The sequence below is a fragment of the Charadrius vociferus genome, unplaced genomic scaffold, assembly GCF_000708025.1.
Source record: "Charadrius vociferus isolate BGI_N301 unplaced genomic scaffold, ASM70802v2 scaffold306, whole genome shotgun sequence".
Lineage (NCBI taxonomy): Eukaryota > Metazoa > Chordata > Aves > Charadriiformes > Charadriidae > Charadrius > Charadrius vociferus.
This window is the reverse complement of record NW_009648963.1, coordinates 3,327,048-3,349,707: the sequence shown is the minus strand read 5'-3', so window position 1 is coordinate 3,349,707 and position 22,660 is coordinate 3,327,048. Positions and strand designations below refer to the sequence as shown.

Here is a 22,660-nt window from a genome sequence, read left to right as displayed (position 1 = left end):
TGAAAAGGGGAAGGAAATGTCACCAAGATCCTAGGAAAGTAAAACAGTAAGGACTGGAAACAGGGATGACTGGAAACAAAAGTTAGAAAAAGAGGAATAGGTTGGAAAGGATGAAGGGATTAGAGTATAATGTGTAAAAGATCCTGTGCTACAACATACTCCTTTCTAGAACCTGAAATAGTCTATTGGGTTTGCATGGCAAGGTTTTGGTACGGTGGTGGCTTCTGTGAGAAGCTGCTAGAAGCTTCTCCCATGTCTGATAGAGCCAATGCCAGCCGGCTCCAAGACAGAGGTGCTGCTGGCCAAGGCTGAGCCCATCAGCAATGAGGGTAGTGCATGTGGGATAACATATTTAAGAAGGGGGAAAAAGTTACTGCACAACAGCAATTGCAGCTGGAGAAAGGAGTAAGAATATGTGAGAGCAACAACTCTGCAGACACCGAGGTCAGTGAAGACGGATGGTGAGGAGGTGCTCCAGGTGCTGGAGCAGAGATTTCCCCTGCAGCCCATGGTGAAGACCATGGTGGGGCAGGCTGTCCCCCTGCAGCCCATGGAGGTCCACAGTGGAGCAGATATCCACCTGCAGCCCATGGAGGACCCCACACCAGAGCAGGTGGATGCATCCAAAGAAGGCTGTGACCCCTCGGGAAGCCCGCACTGGAGCAGGCTGAGGACGTTTGGATCTGTGGAGAGAGGAGCCTATGCTGGAGCAGGTCTGCTGGCAAAACTTGTGACCCCATGGGGGACCCACGCTGGAGCAGTCTGTTCCTGAAGGACTGCACCCTGTGGAAGGGACCCACACTGGAGCAGTTTGTGAAGAACTGCAGCCTGTGGGAAGGACTCATGTGAGAGAAGTTTGCAGAGGACTGTCTCCCATGGGAGGGACCCCACACTGGAGCACGGGAAGAGTGTGAGGAGTCGTCCGCTGATGAGGATGGAGTAGCAGAGACGATGTGTGATGAACTGACTGAAATCCCCATTCCCCATCCCCCTGCGCTGCTCAGGGGGAGGAGGTAGAGAAACTCGGGAGTAAAGTTGAGCCCAGGAAGAAGGGAGGGGTGGGGAGAAGGTGTTTTAAGATTTAGTTTTTATTTCTCATTGTCCTACTCTGATTTGACTGGTAATAAATTAAATTAATTTTTCCCAAGTCGAGTCTGTTTTGCCCATGATGGTAATTGGTGAGCCCTTATCTCGACTCACGAGCCTTTTGTTATATTTTCTCTCCCTTGTCCAGCTGAGGACAGGAGTGATAGAGCAGCTTTGGTGGGCACCTGGCATCCAGCCAGGGTCAACTGACAACCAACAGAAATGAAATAATATCTAATTTGTACAGTGATCACTAGATGCACAAACATATACACAAATGTGGAAATGTACACATGGCTTCCTACATATGCACTTCCCTCAAGAGCAAGACTTCATTACAGTTGATCTCAGTACCATTACATGACAATTTTCAGATATCTCCTAGAAACTCACCATCGTACTGATTTGAAATGAAAGGGGGTTAATAATAATAATAATAATAATACAAGTGTGTATCTGCTTCACTAAACAACTGTGTAACCCTGTAACACTTAACTACATTTCCCATCCCTTTCATCACTGCGCCTGCATTCTCAACCTGTCACATAATTAAAAAGAGCTGATAAATTATGTAGGGGAGATGCTTCTAATTGTTCTGTAATGCTTACCTAATTGGGACTGTTTATTAATTGATTACGTTGTTATTTATCCCTTCTACATTTATGGTTTTTAATTTTACCTGTGTGAGTGTTGTTTTAGTTTTCTTTTTCTAAAAAACTAAAATGGACAAGTATGAATTACCAGTATTTATTCCAGTAATACTGGAGAAAGTATTAAATGGATTAGAACGAAATATATATTTTGAATGGGAAGAACTATTCTGGATAGATTAAACAAACGGGAGCAAAAATAACTTGAAATTACATATGATCCTGATTCCTATTGCTTCCTATTCTTACACAGCTGTACCTAACAAAGTAAAAATCAACAAAAATAATTAAGCTCCTGAAAAAACAATCTAAACTTCTTTAGCACTATCCCAGATAGGAAAGAAAAATAATCTTATTGCGAATTGTAGTCACTGAGAAAAGTGAATGTTTCATGCAATTTTAAATTAGTGTTAAATACTTCAATCTCCTGTAAAGTCAAATCCTATTTTTAATATATGAAAATGTATACAATTAAAATACATACACTATTTCCACATGTTAAATATTTTCATGGAATAGTAAAAAACCCCTATGAAATGCATAAAAGGAACCTTAAGATGCTTATTGTAAAAGGCTATGTTTTTACTAAACAACTTTATATTGTATTTTATAGAAATGAATTTTTTTCTGTGGAATGCTTTTAGTAAACTACTAAACCCACAGTTCCCTTGGTGTTATTACCTAACAAAGTTTAGCATTGTTTCCCTGCTCTATAAACTTAAGCTTTTGATTTTATATTGCCATTTGAAAGCAATAATTTCTAAAAATCATTTATTTTCAATGAAATGACCCTAATAGAATGCAGAAAAATGTCAGCTGCTACAAACTGCACCAAGTAAATATACACTACATCTAATTTTACAACACAAAAGGTGTAAATGCAACAAAAAGAAGATTGGAGGAAAACTCCTTTAACACTTCCCCTTCACTTCTGAATGTATTTGTAGCAGCAATAGGGCAATGAAGGCCAAGAAGTGATGGCTGTTGTCTTTTTGCTCACTTGTGCAACATCTGTCTGCAAATTCTTGAGAAGCTACATAAAACCTCCCCGGAAATTCAGGCGGTAATTTTTCAGAGAACCAGATAAACTTGACTTAAAAAAACCTGAAAAATTATGCCTCAGAAGCAGATGTGGATTCTGTCTCTTAATGACTTTGGAAGCAAAAGACATTTCTTTTTCAAGGGTAGTGCCTTTTTTCAGAATCAAGTTTTTAGCTTTCTCTTCACTTGCCAGAGAAAAGTCCCACATTATATGACTGCCTGACACAGAAGAGAAGAGAAACTTCCATTTTGTTTCTGTTTATGCAGTATAGTTCTGCACTTTACCCTGCACACTAGGAAATTATTTGGCAGTAACATGATGGAAAAAACTGCACTTCCACATGTGAGCTTTACACAAATGTATAAATATTCTGCTGAAAGCTAACTCTTACTCAGTTTTAATGGATCAAATAATATATTATCTTTCTGACATATCTGCATTAGAGTTATTTTCCAAGCCAAATCATGTCTTTTGGCAATAGGTTTTAAATGTCTGACAATACGTTCATTTGCATATATTTCTTTTAACCATCTATTCAAAAATGTGACTTTGACATATGAAATTAATACATGTTGGCTTTCAGTTAGAAATTTGTTTCATCTGAATTCACCTGTAAATAGCAGAGGCTGGATAAGATCCTGTGTCATAACTGACCCTCACTCTACCCCGGTACAGCTCTACTGCTATATGATCTTTATCGCCTTTGTAGAGCAGGATCCCACTGTCTTCATCTGTGGCAATCTAGTTAAAAGAAAGAAACACTTAGAAAGAACTAAAAATAAATATTAAATCAAAATGCTGTATTAAGTGAATCTCTGCATTTACTGCCATAGTCTATTACTTCACTATAAAATTCTTCCTTGAAGGACAACGTGGCAAAATTCTTTCTCTTCCTAATAATAAGCCCATCTACTTCAACATGAATATAGAGTTATTCCAGTGACTCTTCATGATTTTCAGCTCAAACCGTGAAAAGCTCTTTAGGTGAGCCAACGACAACTTTGGCTAATTTTCCACACCATGAAAAGTCAGTAACACTCTTTTCCAGACCAGAATCTACAACACAAGATATCTTACCTGTAGAGTGATATTGGTTTGGGGACGTATCTTAGCTGAAGGGATTTGTAGATAGGATTCTTTGTTGACAAAGTTTATACTGATCAGCTTTTCACATTTCTCACCCTGGTAGCCTGATAAACACTGACAGATTGGTTCACTCTCTTTTATGATACACTGGGCTCCATTTTGACATTCGTAATTATCACAAGGGCTGGTGCGAGGTAGAACCATTGGTGGTGAAAACTCACAAAACAAGCCACTAAATGCAAACAGAAAAAATTAGTATTCCCAAAAAAACCCAACTTTGAGAGAAGATATACATGTTTGTACTTTCTTCAGATCCTTCTCACCTGTATCCTTCTGGGCAAATACATGTATATCCATTGACCGCGTCAGTACACTGTGCTCCATTTTTACATTTGTTGTCCTGGCAGTCATCAAAGTCAATATCACAATGCTCACCTACATAGCCCGGAGTGCAATCACACCTGTGAAACAGGAAAGCAAGGGGGATAGCACAGTGCCTTTTAACAATAGAGTCTGCTAATGACAAAGTTAACGAACTACAGAGTTGTTTAAAACTCAAGGAAAAAAAAAACATTACTGTGACTGTGTGTAAAGACTTTGTAGCTTAATCATGTTATAATAAGGGGAATCTACATATGTTATGAATACAGGTTTGCTAGTTACACCGGCTCACTCATCTGCCATTATATTGAAGAATTGTGGTTTAAATCTAGAGAGCCTACATGAATCATTTTGACAGTTCTTCTTGGAGTTTATGAGTAATGCAGAACGTTACAGCATGTTGTAAGTGGCTGTGAACACTAAAAATAATCAATATGCTTAGTTGCTGAAACCGAGACAAATAATGCAAGACTTGTATTATACTGATGGATATTTTCTTTGTCAACAGCTATGAATAGACCAACAGTCCTTTTATACAGTTTAGAGGTTATGCATAAATTTTTTTCCCCTTGAAGTTCCACCAGCCTGATTTACTATAAATAGCTCCATGGTTAGTGAACTAACAGAAGTCTCAAAACACATCCTCTGCCCTCCCTGAGCCCCCAGTGAACTAGAAACAGCATATCCCCAAGGCAGTATATAATGTTTTTTGGGGTTTGGTTCTTTTTTTTCCCCCCATGCAACTCTCATTGTTAATACTAGTGGTGTTTCTTCAGGGAATTCTCATATGTTAGACTGAGTGAATACCCAGAACTCTGTGAAAAATAAATGGAAAAGAACACAAATTCATGCATCCACATATTTGTTTTTAAATTAAGGTGTATATAATTGATTTCATTAGATCTTGTGATTCCCTCCTTGGTGTTGTTTCTTTTAGTATCTAAAATTTGCTATGAAGTTGCAAGAGTGATTTTAAATAGCCATGTAACTTTAAATTAAGTACTTTAATCAACTATATCTTGATTTTTATTCAATAACATATACACATAAGAAAAGCGAAAAAAAGTGTATAAAGCGTGCTATTAAAAAGCTGAATAAGTGAGATACATTCTTGAAGTTACTGCAATTGCTATTTTCTGATTTAAAATGTCAGAAAGTAACAGTGAAGATTAATGAACTAGGCGGTAAAGTGTAAGATGCCAAACTAGGGTTACTGAAGTGGCATGAAGAAAATAAACATAAGACACAACAATTGAAATCCAACAAATTTTCTATTTTCCAGTTGAAAACTATAAACTTAACTTCATGTTAATTTGAATATTTAATAAATTTGAATATTTTTTGTTGTATTTTAAATAAAATGTCATTTCATAAGTAGTAGAGATGATACTAAATCTGATTTTAGCACAAGAGCATATAGTGCATAAAACAGGTGCTTATGACAACAATTGAAAGCTGCAGGTTTTCTGTAGTTATTAACCTAAAGCCTATTAAAAACACTTTAAATTGTGCATACTAATTAATTATGGCAAGGATATGGTGTAATTAAAGATTAGTTTTCCTGGTGATGGACTTCTTTAGTTTATACCGTCCAGTATGCCTTCCTAATAATCCCTTTCACAATTCTCAGAAAGCAGTATAATTATTCCACTTCAATTAAATGCAATTATTTTCCTACTGTCCAAGCTACTAAAAGGGTTTTTGTATAGACTGTCACGTAGACTAACGGCTTTACTCTGCGTTCCTATTTAAAATCTGACTGGGATTAGTTCTGTTAAGGATCAGTAAAACTCAGTAAAACATATTTAAGACAATAACGTGGATCTACATGAAAATAATGGCCTTTTCTGCCGTCATGCTTGATAATAAATGAAATTAGTATTTTGAGAATAGATCTTGTTTCCACTAAAACAAAAAGAAAAGAAGCTAAGCAGGATTAAAAAATAATAGAAATTTAGGTTCAGTTCAACTGTGACAATATGTTAGACTTACTTGTATCCTTTCGGTGTCAAGATACACTTTGAGTCATGCTGGCAAGGATTCAGGTTTTGAGCACAGAAATCTAGTTTCTCCTCACAGAGCTCACCTGAAATATAATGTATGCTGTCAATTCAGTGAAAATATCACAGTGGCCTGAAAATAGCTGTTGCTATTTTAAAAGTAACAGCTACAACTTTTTTTTTTTTAACACTGAAAAATGCATACTTCATGATATAATAATAAATAATACCTTTTAAATAAATACTAATAAATAAATATTAATACCTAAACAATAACAACAAATACTACTCTTTGACAACTTATTTAATAAAAAAAAATAGTTCAATGTCAATCATCTACCCATGGATATAAAAGAAAATTTTGTGAAAAAAAAATTTTTTCAGTTACAGTATTTAATCTAGCTCTGCTGTATAGCAAAACACTACTGATTGAATCTCTTCTCGCTAGAACAAACAAGCCATCAATATGCTTTTTCTTACTTATTTCTAAGCACATTACACACAGAAATACACAGATTTGCACTACAAGTAATCTATTAGCTGGAAAAATAACTGTTAATATCACTGCATGTCAACACAATTCCAATTACCCCCCAAATGAAACCTTGCTATCTACTTTTTCTTAAATATGACTCCCCAATATCTGTATTTGTTAATGTACCATAATAATCTATAAACTGTTCTGTTAAAAGAAAAAAAAAACCACAACTATGTCAAATGTCTTCCTTCCCTGCTGCTAGAAGCAGTGGCTCTAATTTCCAACATGGGCCATATAATCTATAAAATATTTTAATATGGTTAAAATAGGATTTTATTTGAAACTTTATGACGAGGAAACACTTACAGGTGTGTAAACAGATCAGCAATATCTTGTTCCCTAACTAATCAGAAAATAACATGAATAGTGCACTTGCAAAGCTTACCCCTGCTTTGTAAGATTGATATACTTATTCCAACATCCATAAGAAGAATATATGTAAAATCAACAGGTAAAGACCCTACGCCTGCTGAATTCAGGGACTCACAGGTCTATCGGGGCCTAAAACTATGGAAGGAGTAGGGTTGCCCCTTGTCATTTATCAAGTAATAGAACGTGAGCTAGTGAGCAGACAGGAGTAGAAGTGTACACCAGAACGAGGGAGAAAAGAGCAGAAGATGGCAGTGGAGGAGCAGAGCCTTTCACTGCCCCAGCTGAACTTTCACAGAATCACAGAATGGTTAGGGTTGGAAGGGACCTCTGGAGATCATCTAGTCCAACCCCCCCGCCAGAGCAGGGTCACCTACAGCAGGTTGCACAGGACAGTGTCCAGGCGGGTTTTGAATGTCTCCAGAGTGGGAGACTCCACCACCCCTCTGGGCAGCCTGTGCCAGTGCTCCACTACCCTCAAAGTAAAGAAGTTCCTTCTCATGTTAAGATGGAACTTCCTATGTTCAAGTTTATGCCCATTACCCCTCGTCCTATCACTGGGCGCCACTGAAAAAAGACTGCAACTTTCCTTCAAAGAGGCACCATATTGGGTATCCCTCAGTTTTACCTATCTGAGGGTGGTAGTGGCCTGCAGGGTCGCTAGCTGAGGAATCAGTATCTGCTGGAGGGCAGCCTGAGATTAAAATAGCATACAGTGGCTTCACCTCTTTCCTCTAACTGTTAACTAAGTACTGAGGATGAGAACAGCACCACCACGAACACTGTATGGGGAAAGGAGGACAGACCACTTAGGGACACAATTTGGGTAGAATCAGGAGCATGCAGATTGGAAAAAGGGAGAAAGGTATAGGGTGATAACACTGGAATGGAGATTTTGCAGAAAGTACATGAATGAAGGTATCTTCCAGAATACATATGTGTGCGTGTGTATGTGTATCAGTTCATCAGCTACTACTGTCATTAAGCAATAAGGTTTCTCACATTTTACACTGCTCCTTGGCAAGCACTTAGCACTACACAGAAGCTGTCTTCCTGATTACATGGGCTTCTCTGGAATTATAGATGTACACATCATAATAAATTGAAAGCAAAGGTAGATGATTAAAGGTCTATTTGTCTTTTTTTTTTTTAAACAGGTTCAACAGATCCTCCAGAGAAATTTGTCCTTTCCACAGCAAGTGTGCTTACATACTAGTGTTTAAAACTGTGTATTGTGAATATGAATACTGACTACCCAAGACTTGAGACATTATTTCCAGGACTTATCTCTTAAGGTATGTAGAACTTATTTCAAACAATGGACAAATAAACAAAAACTTATAAGAGCTGAGGAACAGTCTACATTAAAGCAAGGACAGAGAAAAGGCAAAACTGAACCAGAGCCAAAGATGGTTATGCTGGATAAAAACACATCTGAATTATGTATGCTAAGTGTGATAAGACATGGGATCTCTACCTCTTCAAAAATGAGAGGAGAAGCCAAAACCAGCTACACAAGTCCTTTGCAGCCATCCAAAAGATCCAGACTGGTTCTACACAAAGATATATTTTTTTTTTAAAGTAATTGCTAGCACATTACCAATTTGTGAGTAGTGCATTTTCTCTGCAAATCCAAATAAAGCTTTGAGTTAACACAAGTAAATGGCCTTCAAGCGCAGGCTACTTAACAGTCCTCAGGAAAACTGTCAGTAACAATGTGACTTAGTCAATATATGTAGGAAACTGAATGAAGATCAAATGCAGGCCACTGAAGATGACTAATACAAAGGGTTTGAATTCTATCCTCAAAGCCTCTTCAAACTCTCAATGGACTTATTAGTCTGGAAATGTGCAACTGTTATGACTAGGTCAGTGCACAAAGAATCCTGAAATACCAGGGATTCTTTGCGTCCCACGATATATCAAACAAAAACCAGATCCCTTTCTCTTTTCAAAGGGTTTTTGTTCAAACAAATACATATATGAGGGAAGTAATTCTTCACATAGCATTTAGTCAATTCGCAGAACTTGTTGTAATAGCTGAAATCCGTTTAAAGGACAGCAACATTTAGGACAGATATAAATATGTGAACAGAGAATTCACATTTCCAGGAACATCGAGTGGAATAAGCAAAAATCACTGGTGTTTTTAACCTAGTTTATACACATTCCTATGGCTTAGAAATGTTTATATGTGCCTACATATATGTGTATATATGCATATATATATACACTCCCCCCAAATATCTCATCGTGGCATATATTCTATTTTAAATTACATGCAGAACTGCAAAATATATGACACCCCAATTACAAATAATAAAAATAAAGCTGTTCAGTACTTAAAAGACTTGGAGAAAAACACCTCTAGACATTCCCAAGATTATTAATTCTAATGGTATATTAGAGACTTTTGGAAAGGGACATATGGAGCCTATCTTTCAAGGTCTGGAGGTTTGCTGTCTCTAGATAGATTCACAGTAAAAGTTCAGTGAAAACCCCCCAAAATACCTAGAAAAAGGCAAATTTGGACTGGCATAACAGGAGCAAGCAATGTCACTATTGCTGTCAACTTTACTGAACTGGCACTGATTTTGCTAGTAATTGGGCCATGGCTTACATTATCATTGGCACAGTCCTCTGAAATTTCTTGTGTGGCCAACAGCTTTATTGAGTAGTATCTAAGCCTGTCCATTTTTTAAATTTTTTCCCCCATCCAGGTATATATATATATAAAATAGTCAGGGTACACTGCATTTTAGTAGTCACAGGTTGATGGCCCTAACATCTTGTGAACTACACTGAAAACTGAATCGCCTCTTGAAAAGCTCAGGGGTGCTTGAAAAGTCTTAATTCCCGAGTCATAGCTGTGAAACCTGCATAGATATTGAGGGTCAAACTGGACGTTTGAGTTTGAAACAGGCTTACAGTTTTGAAAAATGTCCACTTCAGGTCACAAGCTCAATGTTACACCACTGGGCCTACTACAGCCAAACAGCCTGAAAACATCACCAGGTATATTTGAGATTATGGTCAGACTTTGGTCTGAGCACTCTGTAGAAAAGTGTACAAACTGAAAAAGAAGAGAAACAATAATTCAAAACCCCACTTGTCTTTAAAAGACAGGACCCTGTGCTGTGACAGCGTAAAAGAAAGGAAAGTTTCCCCTCACATTTGCAAACTGTGTGCACTGGGAAGTAAGTCAGAATCATATCACTGGAGGGAGCTTTTAGTTATGCAGTCTGTTAGCAAGTAGCACAGGGAAGGAAACAGAAATCATGGTAAACATGGCGGTCCCTGTAGTGAAACAATAATGTAAAAAACCCTATGAACAAAAGAGTCAGTTTTATGCAAAATACAAACTTTCATTATAATGAAAGAGCAGCATTCATGACAGAGCACACAGGATCAGTAAAAAGAAAAACATGAAAAAATCAAGATGGAATCCGAAATATGTACATCAAATACCGAATTTCTGAATGAAAATATAAATACCAGAAGAACAAACCAAAAGAACCCAAGCGCGAGGTCTTCGTTTGCACTGCTAACAGATTTATATTCTGACTGGAGCGTTCTCACAACCAAAAACATTAATAGAAAGAGTAAGTAAAAATATGTGACATGGAATCTGAACCACTGAAGAATAGTTTCCTGGTAAAGCAACATCTCTTTTAGCATACTGAATAACCAATTTGTTATTCAGAATTTAACTGAGATAAGGTGAAGAGAAGAAAGTAATTTTGTTGAAATGAAAAGATAGTGGTGCAAGTGAAACACTCATTGAAGGAAATATCAGATTTACCAAGTTAGGCTCCTTGGCTTTACTGGGAGGAAATCTGAGAGAGTTCCCTGATTTGGAAAGCATAATATAATGTTTTAAAAAAACATACTTCAAAATAATGAAAAAAGACTGTGAAACAAATGTCTCAATTCAGGGAAGCCTGACACCAATGTGTGTGTACATTCTTTTATTCATCTAATAATATTGTAACTGAGGCTTCTGTAAGAGCTTGGCTAAGTAATCATGTTTTTGAAAGACGGGAACATTTCTGTATGTAGGAAAATAAGCAACAGACTAGTTTGTTTAAAAATAAGCAGTGGATAAAGTGTCAAAAATCCTGTGAGAAGCTTCCAAAGTTTAATTAGAACCAGCAATAACTCTTTTCATAAGACATCTTGCTTAATTAATCTAGGGAGTCTGGATTCTGGTATGGAATAGCAGTGCAAGCAGCGGAACTCTGCGTGATCGGCACAGTCCAAATGAACACAACCCTCCAAGGTCAAGGCTGGAATATTTACTGAGATTTTGCAGCTAGATATAGAGGACGATGCAGACTTAAACAGCCAGACAACACTATTAAATGCTGATGATTAATTGTGTGTAATCCTTGATTAACTAACCAAAGTTATAAGTTTTCTAGACTCACAGGTCAGTTTGTGTATGTTTGTTCACTCTTACGATTGATGAGATGATAAATCACAGAAAAACTTAATCACAGAATCATAGAATACCATGTTGGAAGGGACCTCAAGGATCACCTGGTCCAACCTTTCTTGGCAAAAGCACAATCTAGACAACATGGCCCAGCACCCTGTACAGCTGAATCTTAAAAGTGTCCAACATTGGGGAATCCGCCACTTCCCTGTGGAGGTTATTCCAATGGCTAATTGTTTTCATTGCGAAAAATTTTCCTCCTGTGTCCAGTCAGAATCTCCTCAGGAGTAACTTCTATCCATTACCCCTTGTCTTTTCCATGTGACTCCTTGTAAAAAGGGAGTCTCCCTCTTTTTTGTAGCCACCCTTTAAGTACTGGAACATGGTGATAAAAATCTTTTCTCAAGGTTGAACAGACCCTTAACTCTAGATTTTCCAATATATAAAGACACGCAGTACAACAAATAATGAGGAATAATGCAATGAGGTGAAAAATGGTTTACATCATTATTATTTTGAATAATTGAGCAATAAATTCACAATACAATCAAAGAAAGCAATATCAGCCACTGTATTTCTGAATGAAGAGGAGAGCTCTAACACAAATGGACATGGGCTTCTGAATGGAATAGCACATTGCTAATTACAGGCAAGCCTACTGAAGAAACAAGCCTAAAAATCACTAGTGCATTAGCAAAGCTGATTATGATATTAGAATAAAAACGAGAGACAGAATGCAAAAGAAAGAATGGTCTGTTTTAATTATAAAAATCACGTTTTTGCTAGAAGACTTATTTGCTATTCCAAAGCTAAAATAACAAATATATATTACAGACTTACTGGTAATTGCTAAAATAGCAGGCTTTTATATGTGTACATATATGTCCATTCCAGCTTCTGAGCTTGGTAGTGATATATTGTGAGTCAACTTCTCCAGTATTTATGTTTTATCAATCAGGTATTACTATCTGAGCCTTTGACTGGAGGTCTCTGTTTAATTACTTCTGACTCAAATAGCCAATAGAGTGTAGGACTAGTTGGAAAATGTCAGTGCCATGTAACAAAGAGAAAAGTGCTGCATTTTTATGAAGTCTTGAGTTTCACAAACAGTAGACAACATAAATTATTTAGTCTTGAGTTCATTATTCAGAAAAGACAAAAAATATCTACTATATGAGGGATAAAGTTGTTTACAATTAAAAAAAGTTCACAGTCACATTAGGGTGCAGTTTATAACCACAAGCCTGAATGTTTTGTTGGAATTCAATTTTTAAATCAAATGCTAGATCTGATTCATTGCTGGACTGTTCCTATCTTTCACCGTTGATTAAATCTGTTCTCCATCCCCCATGCTTGTGGATCTTAATGTAAGATGGTGCTTATTTAATTTAACATTTCTGGTTGTTTTATATATGCTGTTTGGCAACAACAAAGAAATAGTAACTTTAAGGCAGGTAAGCTTTAAGACAATTAAGGAAAACAAAAGGATAGATTATAGACCAGAATCAGTACTGGCAGTGATCAAACGAGTAGCAGGTAGCTCAGCTTGCCAAGGGTATCACGTATATTCCCCCTTTATGAGAAGGCAGTAAAATTACTTTAATACTTGAGTTTTTAATATAGAATAGTCATTTGAAGTATACTAAGCTAGATGAAGCAGAAAATTTTACGAGTGATGAAAAGCAAGAGTAGCAAAGGTATCTCTTTATCCTAAGATGCTGTAACACTTACGTGTAGTTCTTACAAGAATGAGGATTATGATCCTGATTTAATGAAATAATTAAACTTTTTATCAAGTTTGATATGAAATGATTTGCATTTGATTATTTGCGTGCTTAAATTTTAGGCAGGTACTTATTTGATTACCAAGTGAATTGAAAGTAGTAACTCAACTCCTTTATTGTAGTAGCAAGAAGGCCATGCAATGAAGTTTTGAAACGTATAAATATGTAAATATCTGAGTCTATGGCTTGCCTACACTAAGATAATTACTTAAAATGATCCCCTTCCCCCTTCCTCCCCCTCCCCCCCGCACTGTCACAATTCAAAAGATGTCTGGCATGATAAAACTGACCAATCCTCCAAGCGCCTTATAGACCATTAATAACTTTCACATTCAGCTGGGCAAGCTAATACAAGTATGTATCACATACACATCTGCTTAATTTTGCTGCTGAACTTAGTTCACATCCACTGGCTGTTTGATAATTTGTTTGTGAAGAATTTGTTCTTGATATAATCAGTAATTTTAGTATGTTATAGTTCACACTTGTGTAATACATTTACAGTGACTACAGTTCTATTTAGGATTCATTGCCCTTCTACCTTTAATCACACTTAAAGACATTTAAACTACCAGCAAGACAAATTATACACAGGTAACAGCTGCTTCAACTTGAAATGGAGATTGAGTCTCTTCATAGTAGCATCTTCCCTTTACATTCCATTTGAAAAGCTATTTTTCATGAATATAGAAATTAAGTTTTTCTATTAATTTCCAAAAGTAAATCCTAAAATTCTGGAATTTACACTACTGGAAATCAGCAACAAAGTGAAATTTCATCCATGAATCACAGCTGTTGAACTAGTTATTGCCATCTGCTTGGTTTTGTTTCTTTTTTTTTTTTTACTAAAAATAAGAATAACAAAGAAGTCAACATTTATATTTATTTATAGCGAGCTTGCGCTTTTCCTAGTTTTTCGAGGGACAAGTACTCTTTTACAAAATCACCCAGTTTCATACTGTGATAGTAACAGAACAATGAAGAAAAGATAACTTAGGAAGTAACAAGGGGAAAGAAAAACAGGAGGCTATCTTTGCTGTACAGATAAGTAATAATAAAATGGAAATATGGCAATATGTCTAAATGGAATACGGCTTTAAGAGTGGAACACCTGTGGTTGGAATCACTTTCTGGAAATGTCTTGCTCTCTCCATCATTTACAGACAGAATTTAGGCTCTGAGTTTAAGTTGTAAGAATTATTCATCAGATGTCTAAATTAATCAACATAGATGGTATAATTGCAGCCTTGCTCAACATGTTATTTCACAGATAACAAACATTTTTATTACTAGTGAAATATTATATTGCTTTATAGACTGCATAATATATTTATCAAATTAAATTAATGGTAACTATACTATGAGTCATTTGCTTTTAAAACTAGTATGTAACTTCATAAATATGTCATCACAGATTACATTAGCTCTCCTATTGTATAGATGATCAGATTGTACAGAAGATATTTTCTCACTGTTAGTGAGATAGGTGTTAGGCAGAAACTTAAAAAAAAAAAATTAAAAATCAGGAACACCCAAAGTTACTGTCATAAATCTCTCCACTATTACCTTTCTAATACCATAGTCTCAGCTTAATGTGGTCACTTCAGTTTCTTTAGATATTTACAGCAAAAAAAGGCCACAGAAATGATGAGCAAAAGATTGTCATTTCATACTCCAGTGTGTTTTCCAGTATCATAATCTAACGAAGTAATTAAAGCAAAACAGTGCTATAAAACAGAGAATATATTAGAACGGAACCAAGGTATATCTTTAAGGTGACGAGAATAAAGATTTCAGAAGATCATCGTGTAAACTTTTTTGTTAGTCCAATCAGTGGCTGCACAAATTTTTAAAACATCTGGAAAAAAGACAATGAAGGTAGTATTAAAGTACTCCTGCACAATGATCTGCATCTTCAACGACGTTCTTTTGACACGCATTCACAGCAAGAGCCAAGTGCCTAATTTGAGGATTTGCAGTGAGCTTTCTAAATTATACCTATACACAATTTATTTGATCATTTGTAAGAACGGAAATCCATGCACCTTTAAGGAAAGGAAAGTGAGAAACCAAAGTAAGTGAAAATAGGCTTAAAAGACAACTGACCTTTTTCCACTTCATTCAGATTAGCAGCTTGCAGTGACAAAGACAGAAGAGACAAGAGACTTTTTACATTGTAATACAACAGCATAGCACATTAAGCTAATGCACAACTATAGCAGCAGAGAGGTTGGTATAGCAAAAGGAAGCAAGCTTCAGAGCCTCACCTACAGCAGAGCAAAACAAACAGAAAAGGTAAGAAGTCCATGCCACTGGTGGCATAAGAAAGGTTTTACTTCTTAGATCTGTGATCTAATGACTGATGGTAATGAGCAAGAGAAATGATCATCTGTAATCTATAGAATGTACATAAAATGACCTGAAGTTTACCAGACTGAGGTTGAAATAAAGGAGATGACAATGTTAAGAGAGTAGCGAGGTTAAAGAGTGCAGGACATAGCGATGTATTTTAAATGTTTTATTTCTCAAGGTTTCCTCAGACACCCTGAGTGTCCGCTGATTCCGTTTGCTTAGTGTTGCTTCACAGTTACAGTCTATCATCTTAAGAAAGCTTGTAGTATAGTGCAAATACCATTCCTTGTCTTTCCACCTGTAACTGTGGAGGTAATTGTAAAACTTAACTGAGGCAGAGAAAAATGGATTTCTGATTCTTAGGCAACAACATAATAAGCTTTTTTGTTTGTTTTTAAATCAAAACTGCATACTTGGGAAGTGTCAATTTTCAAGGGATTGTTAGAAAAGTCAAAAAGTGACTGTTTGGTTTTGCACTGCAACATTCTTTACAACAGTTTTCATAGTTTTTGTATGTATTTTCTGAGTTAGTTTGAGATTCCAACAAGCCTTCCACGTGAAAATGAAACTTTAAAGAAGAATGATTTACATTTCATACCAGCAGGTTTCAGCTGACTTCCTTATACTGAACTACTGAAATGTAAAGCATATTTGCACATAACCATTCACCCAGAAAAATATTGTGGGCTGGTGCACTTCCATATTCATTACATATATGCTGTGACATCTTGAACACAGACAATTCGAAGTATTACCAACAGAATTAAAAGAGAATAGGACAAGCCTACGGTGGTATTTTCCTGGTATGTATACTGTCCCAGTCTCCAGCAACTTACAGATCAGGGACTTTCTGAGCTAGAGGTAAGTATCTCTGAATTTAAAAATCTTGTTATCTACTGAATATATAGCCTGTTTTCCTGATCGTTAACCTACTTTTTCCCAACTAGTACATGAATTCATTTAGTGAAAAATACCTGTCATAAAAAAACACATTAGCAATATGCATATCTGACTTTAACCTGTTAGAACAGATACCAAAATCCAAATGTTTACAAAGTTCCTCATGAAAATCACTGTCTCCATACTGGACAGGGATTCTGTTATTTAACTTTCAAATCAGGCTATAGGCCAGACCAAAAAAAAACCCTATAAATAATTTGGTACCTCATCCACACTTGAGGCAACTGTAAGATTACTTTTATTCTGAACACTACCATTTCTAGTTCCTGATGTGTCCAGATTACTGTCAGTCTAATTCTTGACACTGAAGGTTATTTCATTATTATGCAAGATGAAGGATGACGGACGTGAAGACCCCTTGACTAGCTCAATGTTTTATATTTTCTCCTTACAATTAATGTCAAAAAGGACTTAGGATTACACACATTATGTCTTATCCTCAGATGCTTTGTAAAATGGGTAGTATATTTTAGAATTCCGTACTGTATCCTGTGGAATGAAAAACCTGAACTTTTGCTACAATTTTTGCCCAACTTATCTATAAAATGCGCTGAGGCTCTAGTGTTGTATGTTTAAAGAAATACAAGTGTCTTTGTTTTTGGTAAGGTGGTGAAAATAATCTCACGAGATAGTGTAAATTCTCAACATTTTTTAAAAAACAGAACAGCTAAACTTACTGACTACAAGAAGATTGTTTCGATTGATTTTTGAGCTGGTGAGAAGATTCTCACCTGCTCACATGACCTACTGACTTCAATAGTGATTATGAGTAGGCATTACATCTGTAAAAGCAAATCTCTTTTTCTGAAAGAATTACAATTAGCAAACAAACACACTTGCCATGTAAACTCACAGTATTTTCCTTTTAGAATTATGCACGATTATGAATCAAATAAAAAAATACACTTTCTTGTATTTGACTAAAGAAGCACAACTGCAATACAAACATCAAAAATTTTACCAACGTTTATGCTCTCCTTTTTCGCTCTAACCATATAGATGTATAAAGAAATGCTACAATTGCTGTTTCAATTGTAAATGTAAAACATACATTTCAATTACAATACTACAGAAAAGCTAGAGGCACACTAAATCAAAATTTTAGGCTAGCACGTATAAACAAGCCTTTGAATTCACTCCATGGATATTTAATACAAAACAGTCCTTCCCCTGACATACTGTGAATACAGCAAGCTATTTACTCTCACAGTTAAATGCACCTAGAGCAACTGTCAAAAATGAAGAAATGAACAACACCTGCAAAGCTGCAGAGGAGGAATGCACTTGGAAATGAATTGTCAACGATCCAATAGATATATGAAATCTCTTAGCATGAAGCCACTGAAGAGCAATACTGGACTGATGTGACTTTGGTTTGCTTTCCTCCAGCCTACACAGTAGAAAATCTGATCCCATTTTTAAAGGAGATAGCAATTGATCCCGGGGGTAGCTGAAGCTTAACTCACATATATACCTGAGATATTACTTATAGGAGAAATGCTCATTGATGCTGTTACCGGTTATATTTGTTTCTGAGGCTTGAATTGTCTATTGCTCTTAGGTATTAAGGTAGCAGTACTTGGCAAAACAGTATTTTGTCTAAGCAGAATATTATGTCTGTGCTTCCAGATGTGGACCATCCACTTATTATGACAAATCTTATTCTGGTTTCTTATTCTTTTAACCTGTATTGCTGTAGGTATTGTAGCTTAATATGTATGGGAAAATTTCTACCAAACATTCACCCAGTGTAAGTACTGGATGAATACATACACTTGATTAAGAAGTTGTATTTCTTATACTTGGTTCATCTTCACTCGCTGTGGGTTTCCAAGATTTAAATATTGACTTTAAATCTGAATACCCTAAAAAATTTGAGCAATCCAATAGGTTGTAGAACTAACGATGGAAATACCTTCTATTAAAAAGGAGTTAGCTGTATTTTCAAAAAAATGAAATTAATTCAGGAATTCACCTCTCCTCCCAGTTTTCCAGAGCTCCAATTTCATCAATTGATTAAAGTAAAGGCATAGGATGAGTAAGTAGAGTTAATTCTCAAGTTATGGTGGATTTTACATTTCTTTTTTATGCCTTTCACATCATGGGTTTGTGAATTTAAGCTTTGTGTTCTCCTAGTGGTCAACTAGCTGACAGAAAATACACCTGTCTAGTTAGAAAAACTATAAAAGAGATCAATGTAAACAAAAGATCCTACTTCTTGTTCTCCGGTGTTGCTGTTCTAACTTTGTCCTCCATTCCCACAGAGATGATGACAACAGGCAAGAGGCCCTCTGTCTCAAAGAGAGGGGAATGCTTTGGCCTGGCTGCCAACTGATCGAAACAAATAATTAGACACTCTCTAATGTTTCTTCTTTTTTTTGGTGTGTGCTAGAACAGAAAGCATCACACTCTGCATTACTGTTTCTAAAAGAGGGCAGGAGAGCATCCAGGACTGCCAAATTCAGTTCCCTGCTGGCACAGACAGATCTTTTTCTGCCCTGTAAGTAATGTGAGGTATAGAGGATAAAAGCAGAATAGTTTTCAGATTTCTGCAGGTACAGAGGTTCTTCACTGGGGTGTCTGGGTTAGGCGAATGGTAGGGAGGGACACATTTTCAATGATCTCTTAAATAAAGGAATTAATGAGTGGGCGTTAAGTCTACTTTTGACTACGAACCATACAGGATTAAAATATGGAGGGAAACCTGGCTTTAAGTCAATTGTAGAGTAACTACCAGTTCACCTACAAACTGAAAAATACTACTGTTCTGCTAGGAATTCTTGAATTACCTGTACTTTCTCTTATACTCCTACCTGTATATTCAGGTGGACAAAGGCAAGTATAGTTGTTAATTCCATCCACGCAAGTAGAATTATTTTCACAGTCATTGTCTTCACAGTCATCAACATTTACTTCACAGTTTTCACCTTCAAATCCATCTGCACAAGTGCACCTGTAATACAGAAAACAAAACTAAACACGTGGACATTTTAGCTGGGGAGACCAGACAAGAAGTTCTGGAATTAATAGGTTCAAAAATTCATAATCATTACCCTATAAAGGAACATAGTTGATATAATGTAAAAAAAACCCATATAATAAGTGTTACCAAAATATTGTTCCATATTTTAAATTACAGAAAAGGGGCTTCTAAATTCTTGTCTTATTCTTTAGTTTAAGGACCTTCTTAAATTAAATCACTGAACATTCCTTTTGAAAAGCACGTTACCTTTATATTATAAGATTAGATTATATTTCTTATGGAAAGGGATCCATTTGGTTTTTTGAAGTTAAACACATGGAAAAGACTGTGCGATCAGGGATTAGTATGTAGCAGTAGTATTCTGCTATCATTCAGTTAAAAGCACCAATATAAAGCTCTGTTTAACGTTCTGGCACAGTACATGCATTAACACATAAAAACAAAGCCTGTATAAACTCTTCAAAACAGTTGTGGGTTTTTTTTAAGTACATTTATACAAAACAAATACATCAAAATAGGTAGTAAGTGTAAAAAATCACTCAAACATGACTACACATACATTTTCACCTAATATGCACTATTTATAATTTCTACAGCTTTCACTAAAAGATTGCTTTGATTTTCAAAATGTGTAGTGTTTAAGCAAATAAATGAAAAAGGTCAAATTCTGAGACATGACTATGCCACTTTAAATTCAAGAGGCATAGTATTAAGATGTATACGCTTAATTTTTAATAGAAAACTATTTAATCTTCGGGAAGAATTTGGATTTAAAAATAAGAATAATGTCATAATGAATTGCAGGATAATGAATTGTATCTTTCTGAAGTGTCATTTCTAACAAGCTTGAGGTCTAGATTATTAAATGACTAATAATTTCACATAAGAATGCTAAAGAACTTTATTTCATAATTCATGAAGTACATCTGGAGTAATTGTACTGTGTGATTAAATAACTCAAGATTAAAAATGCTCACAGCATGTTTATCTGCTGGCATAGTGAGTTTCAAATGAATCATTAATTTTCTGTTTCACTGGGATTTACATTTTATCATTTACATGCTGTCTGTTGAAGTAATACACACGACAACAGATGAATTGTGAGATTTTTTCAGCAGGGATCTAGCTAGCTATTAATTAGCATAATGAAGTCAATACTATGTTGTCTTGACCTGATATGCCTCAACTAATCACAATCATTTGTTATTGTTTTTAACAGTTTCAAAGCTTTAGAAGCTTTCCAAGGACGACGACATGTTCTGAAAACTTCAGAAGCGCTGAAAATCTGCCTTTGTGGTGCACTTACCAGCAAACACAGAGAAACAAAAGATTAACATCAATTTTTTTCAGCATATAAAACTCTAGTTTTCCATACTGTTACTACAATTAAAACCAACCTACCAGAAACCATCTTTTTCTCCTTCCTTCAAATGACAAGTTCCGCCATGGTGGCACGGGTTACTAATGCAAGCATGAATGGGAATGTCACAGTCTTGACCCTACGCAGGAAACAATTATAATTTCAAATACAGACACTAGCGGAACGGAGACAAATAAAAACGTTTGTTAAGGAGAAGCAAACATTCCAGCAAGCTTTTTTCTCTTCATTCAGTACCTACCTTGAAACCATACGGGCAAGTACATCGATAGAAGTCAACTGGATCATTGTTGCAGGTTCCATCATTTTTACACGGATTTGATAAACAGGGGTTACACTTAGCAAGAATATTAACATCCACGGGCCCTTAAAAATACAAATTGGATAGTCAGAAACAAACAACTAATAATTTGTATTTGACAGGATATATCTGCTATGTTGCTTTAAATTTTAAAATGAAATTTATATTTTAGACTTTGTGGTGTTCCTATGTGAATGGAATGCTGGGCTGTCCTTCATTCTTTTGACATGAGTAAATAAATTTGGGGCTGTATTTTTGGTTTATTTATCACTTTTCTGGGTTTTTTTGCAAAGAAGCTGACCCCAAAGTCATTACCATATCCCCATTCTCTGAAATCTGTACAGTTCTGATCCATGATAATTACCATTCCTTTGTATTAACAAAATGAAAAATACAGTTTCAGCTTTTGTCTTTTTAGGAAGTAAAAACTGCCTATGAGAAAAAGGGCTATCACAGTTTGCAATCCTTCCCTTGATGGTGTTACTGAGAATGCTATTTGTAATGTATTTTTGTTTTAATTTATTTTTTATCTACAGAATCACAGAGGTGGCAAAATGAACCACTAAGATTACCTGCAAATTGGTTGAACATCTGTAAATTATAATGTAAATTGCCTTGTTCAAGCTATCTCACCGTAAATAGCTCTGTATTGCACCTTGCTTCCTTATGGAGGCAGCCACAGTTCTGTGCATTACTGCATTAGTTGAGCCGACAAATAATGCAAACTGTACCATGTATCTATGTGCAAATGGGGGCTGCAATCCATACTTGCAGTCTAGTTTCTTATATTAATGATTTTAATGACAGAATTCAGAAGTGAATATTGACAAAATCTTAAGTTTCAGAAGCCAGACTTAGAGCTTTGGCCTACATAAGTCTTATCCCTATTTTATAAATATTCTTGAGATATTTATTTATTTTTCTGGGTTTTTTTTACAATTTTAATACAGCCTTTTCATGGTGAATTTTCAGATTAGGAACCATAACTTTGTGTGTGTGTCAAACAACCAAAGAAATCACTGGCTATTTATTAAAAATTAGAAATTACCCGTGTATAAATAAGGATTCATTTTCATATGCTTTGTGACAGAAAAGAGTTTGATTACTGGATGAGAAAATGGGTGACTTGGCCAAATGCCTATGAAGAGAAAGAACATACATTCTCTACTATCTCCAGCGCTATCGCCTGATGGCATTACTGCCTCCAGCTTGATTTCTCATTTCACCTATGAAAAAAACCCTTCAATTATCCACAGGTGATCTGTATATTTTAAGGAATAACCAGTGATTTCTTCTAAGTAGACACAAAACCTAA

General features: G+C 35.8%; 1 protein-coding gene across 1 annotated transcript in view; it reads right to left on the bottom strand.

Moving 5' to 3' along the window:
* SLIT2 (slit homolog 2 (Drosophila)) overlaps positions 1–22,660 on the bottom strand; it is a 293,963-nt gene that overhangs the window by 18,001 nt on the left and 253,302 nt on the right. The window contains exons 27-33 of the mRNA XM_009887665.1: positions 21,286–21,410; positions 21,068–21,165; positions 19,497–19,636; positions 6,238–6,331; positions 4,188–4,325; positions 3,856–4,096; positions 3,389–3,519 (exon numbers count right to left, since the gene is read on the bottom strand). Of these exons, the coding sequence (XP_009885967.1) occupies positions 3,389–3,519; positions 3,856–4,096; positions 4,188–4,325; positions 6,238–6,331; positions 19,497–19,636; positions 21,068–21,165; positions 21,286–21,410 (967 nt within the window). The remainder of the gene's footprint in view (positions 1–3,388; positions 3,520–3,855; positions 4,097–4,187; positions 4,326–6,237; positions 6,332–19,496; positions 19,637–21,067; positions 21,166–21,285; positions 21,411–22,660) is intronic.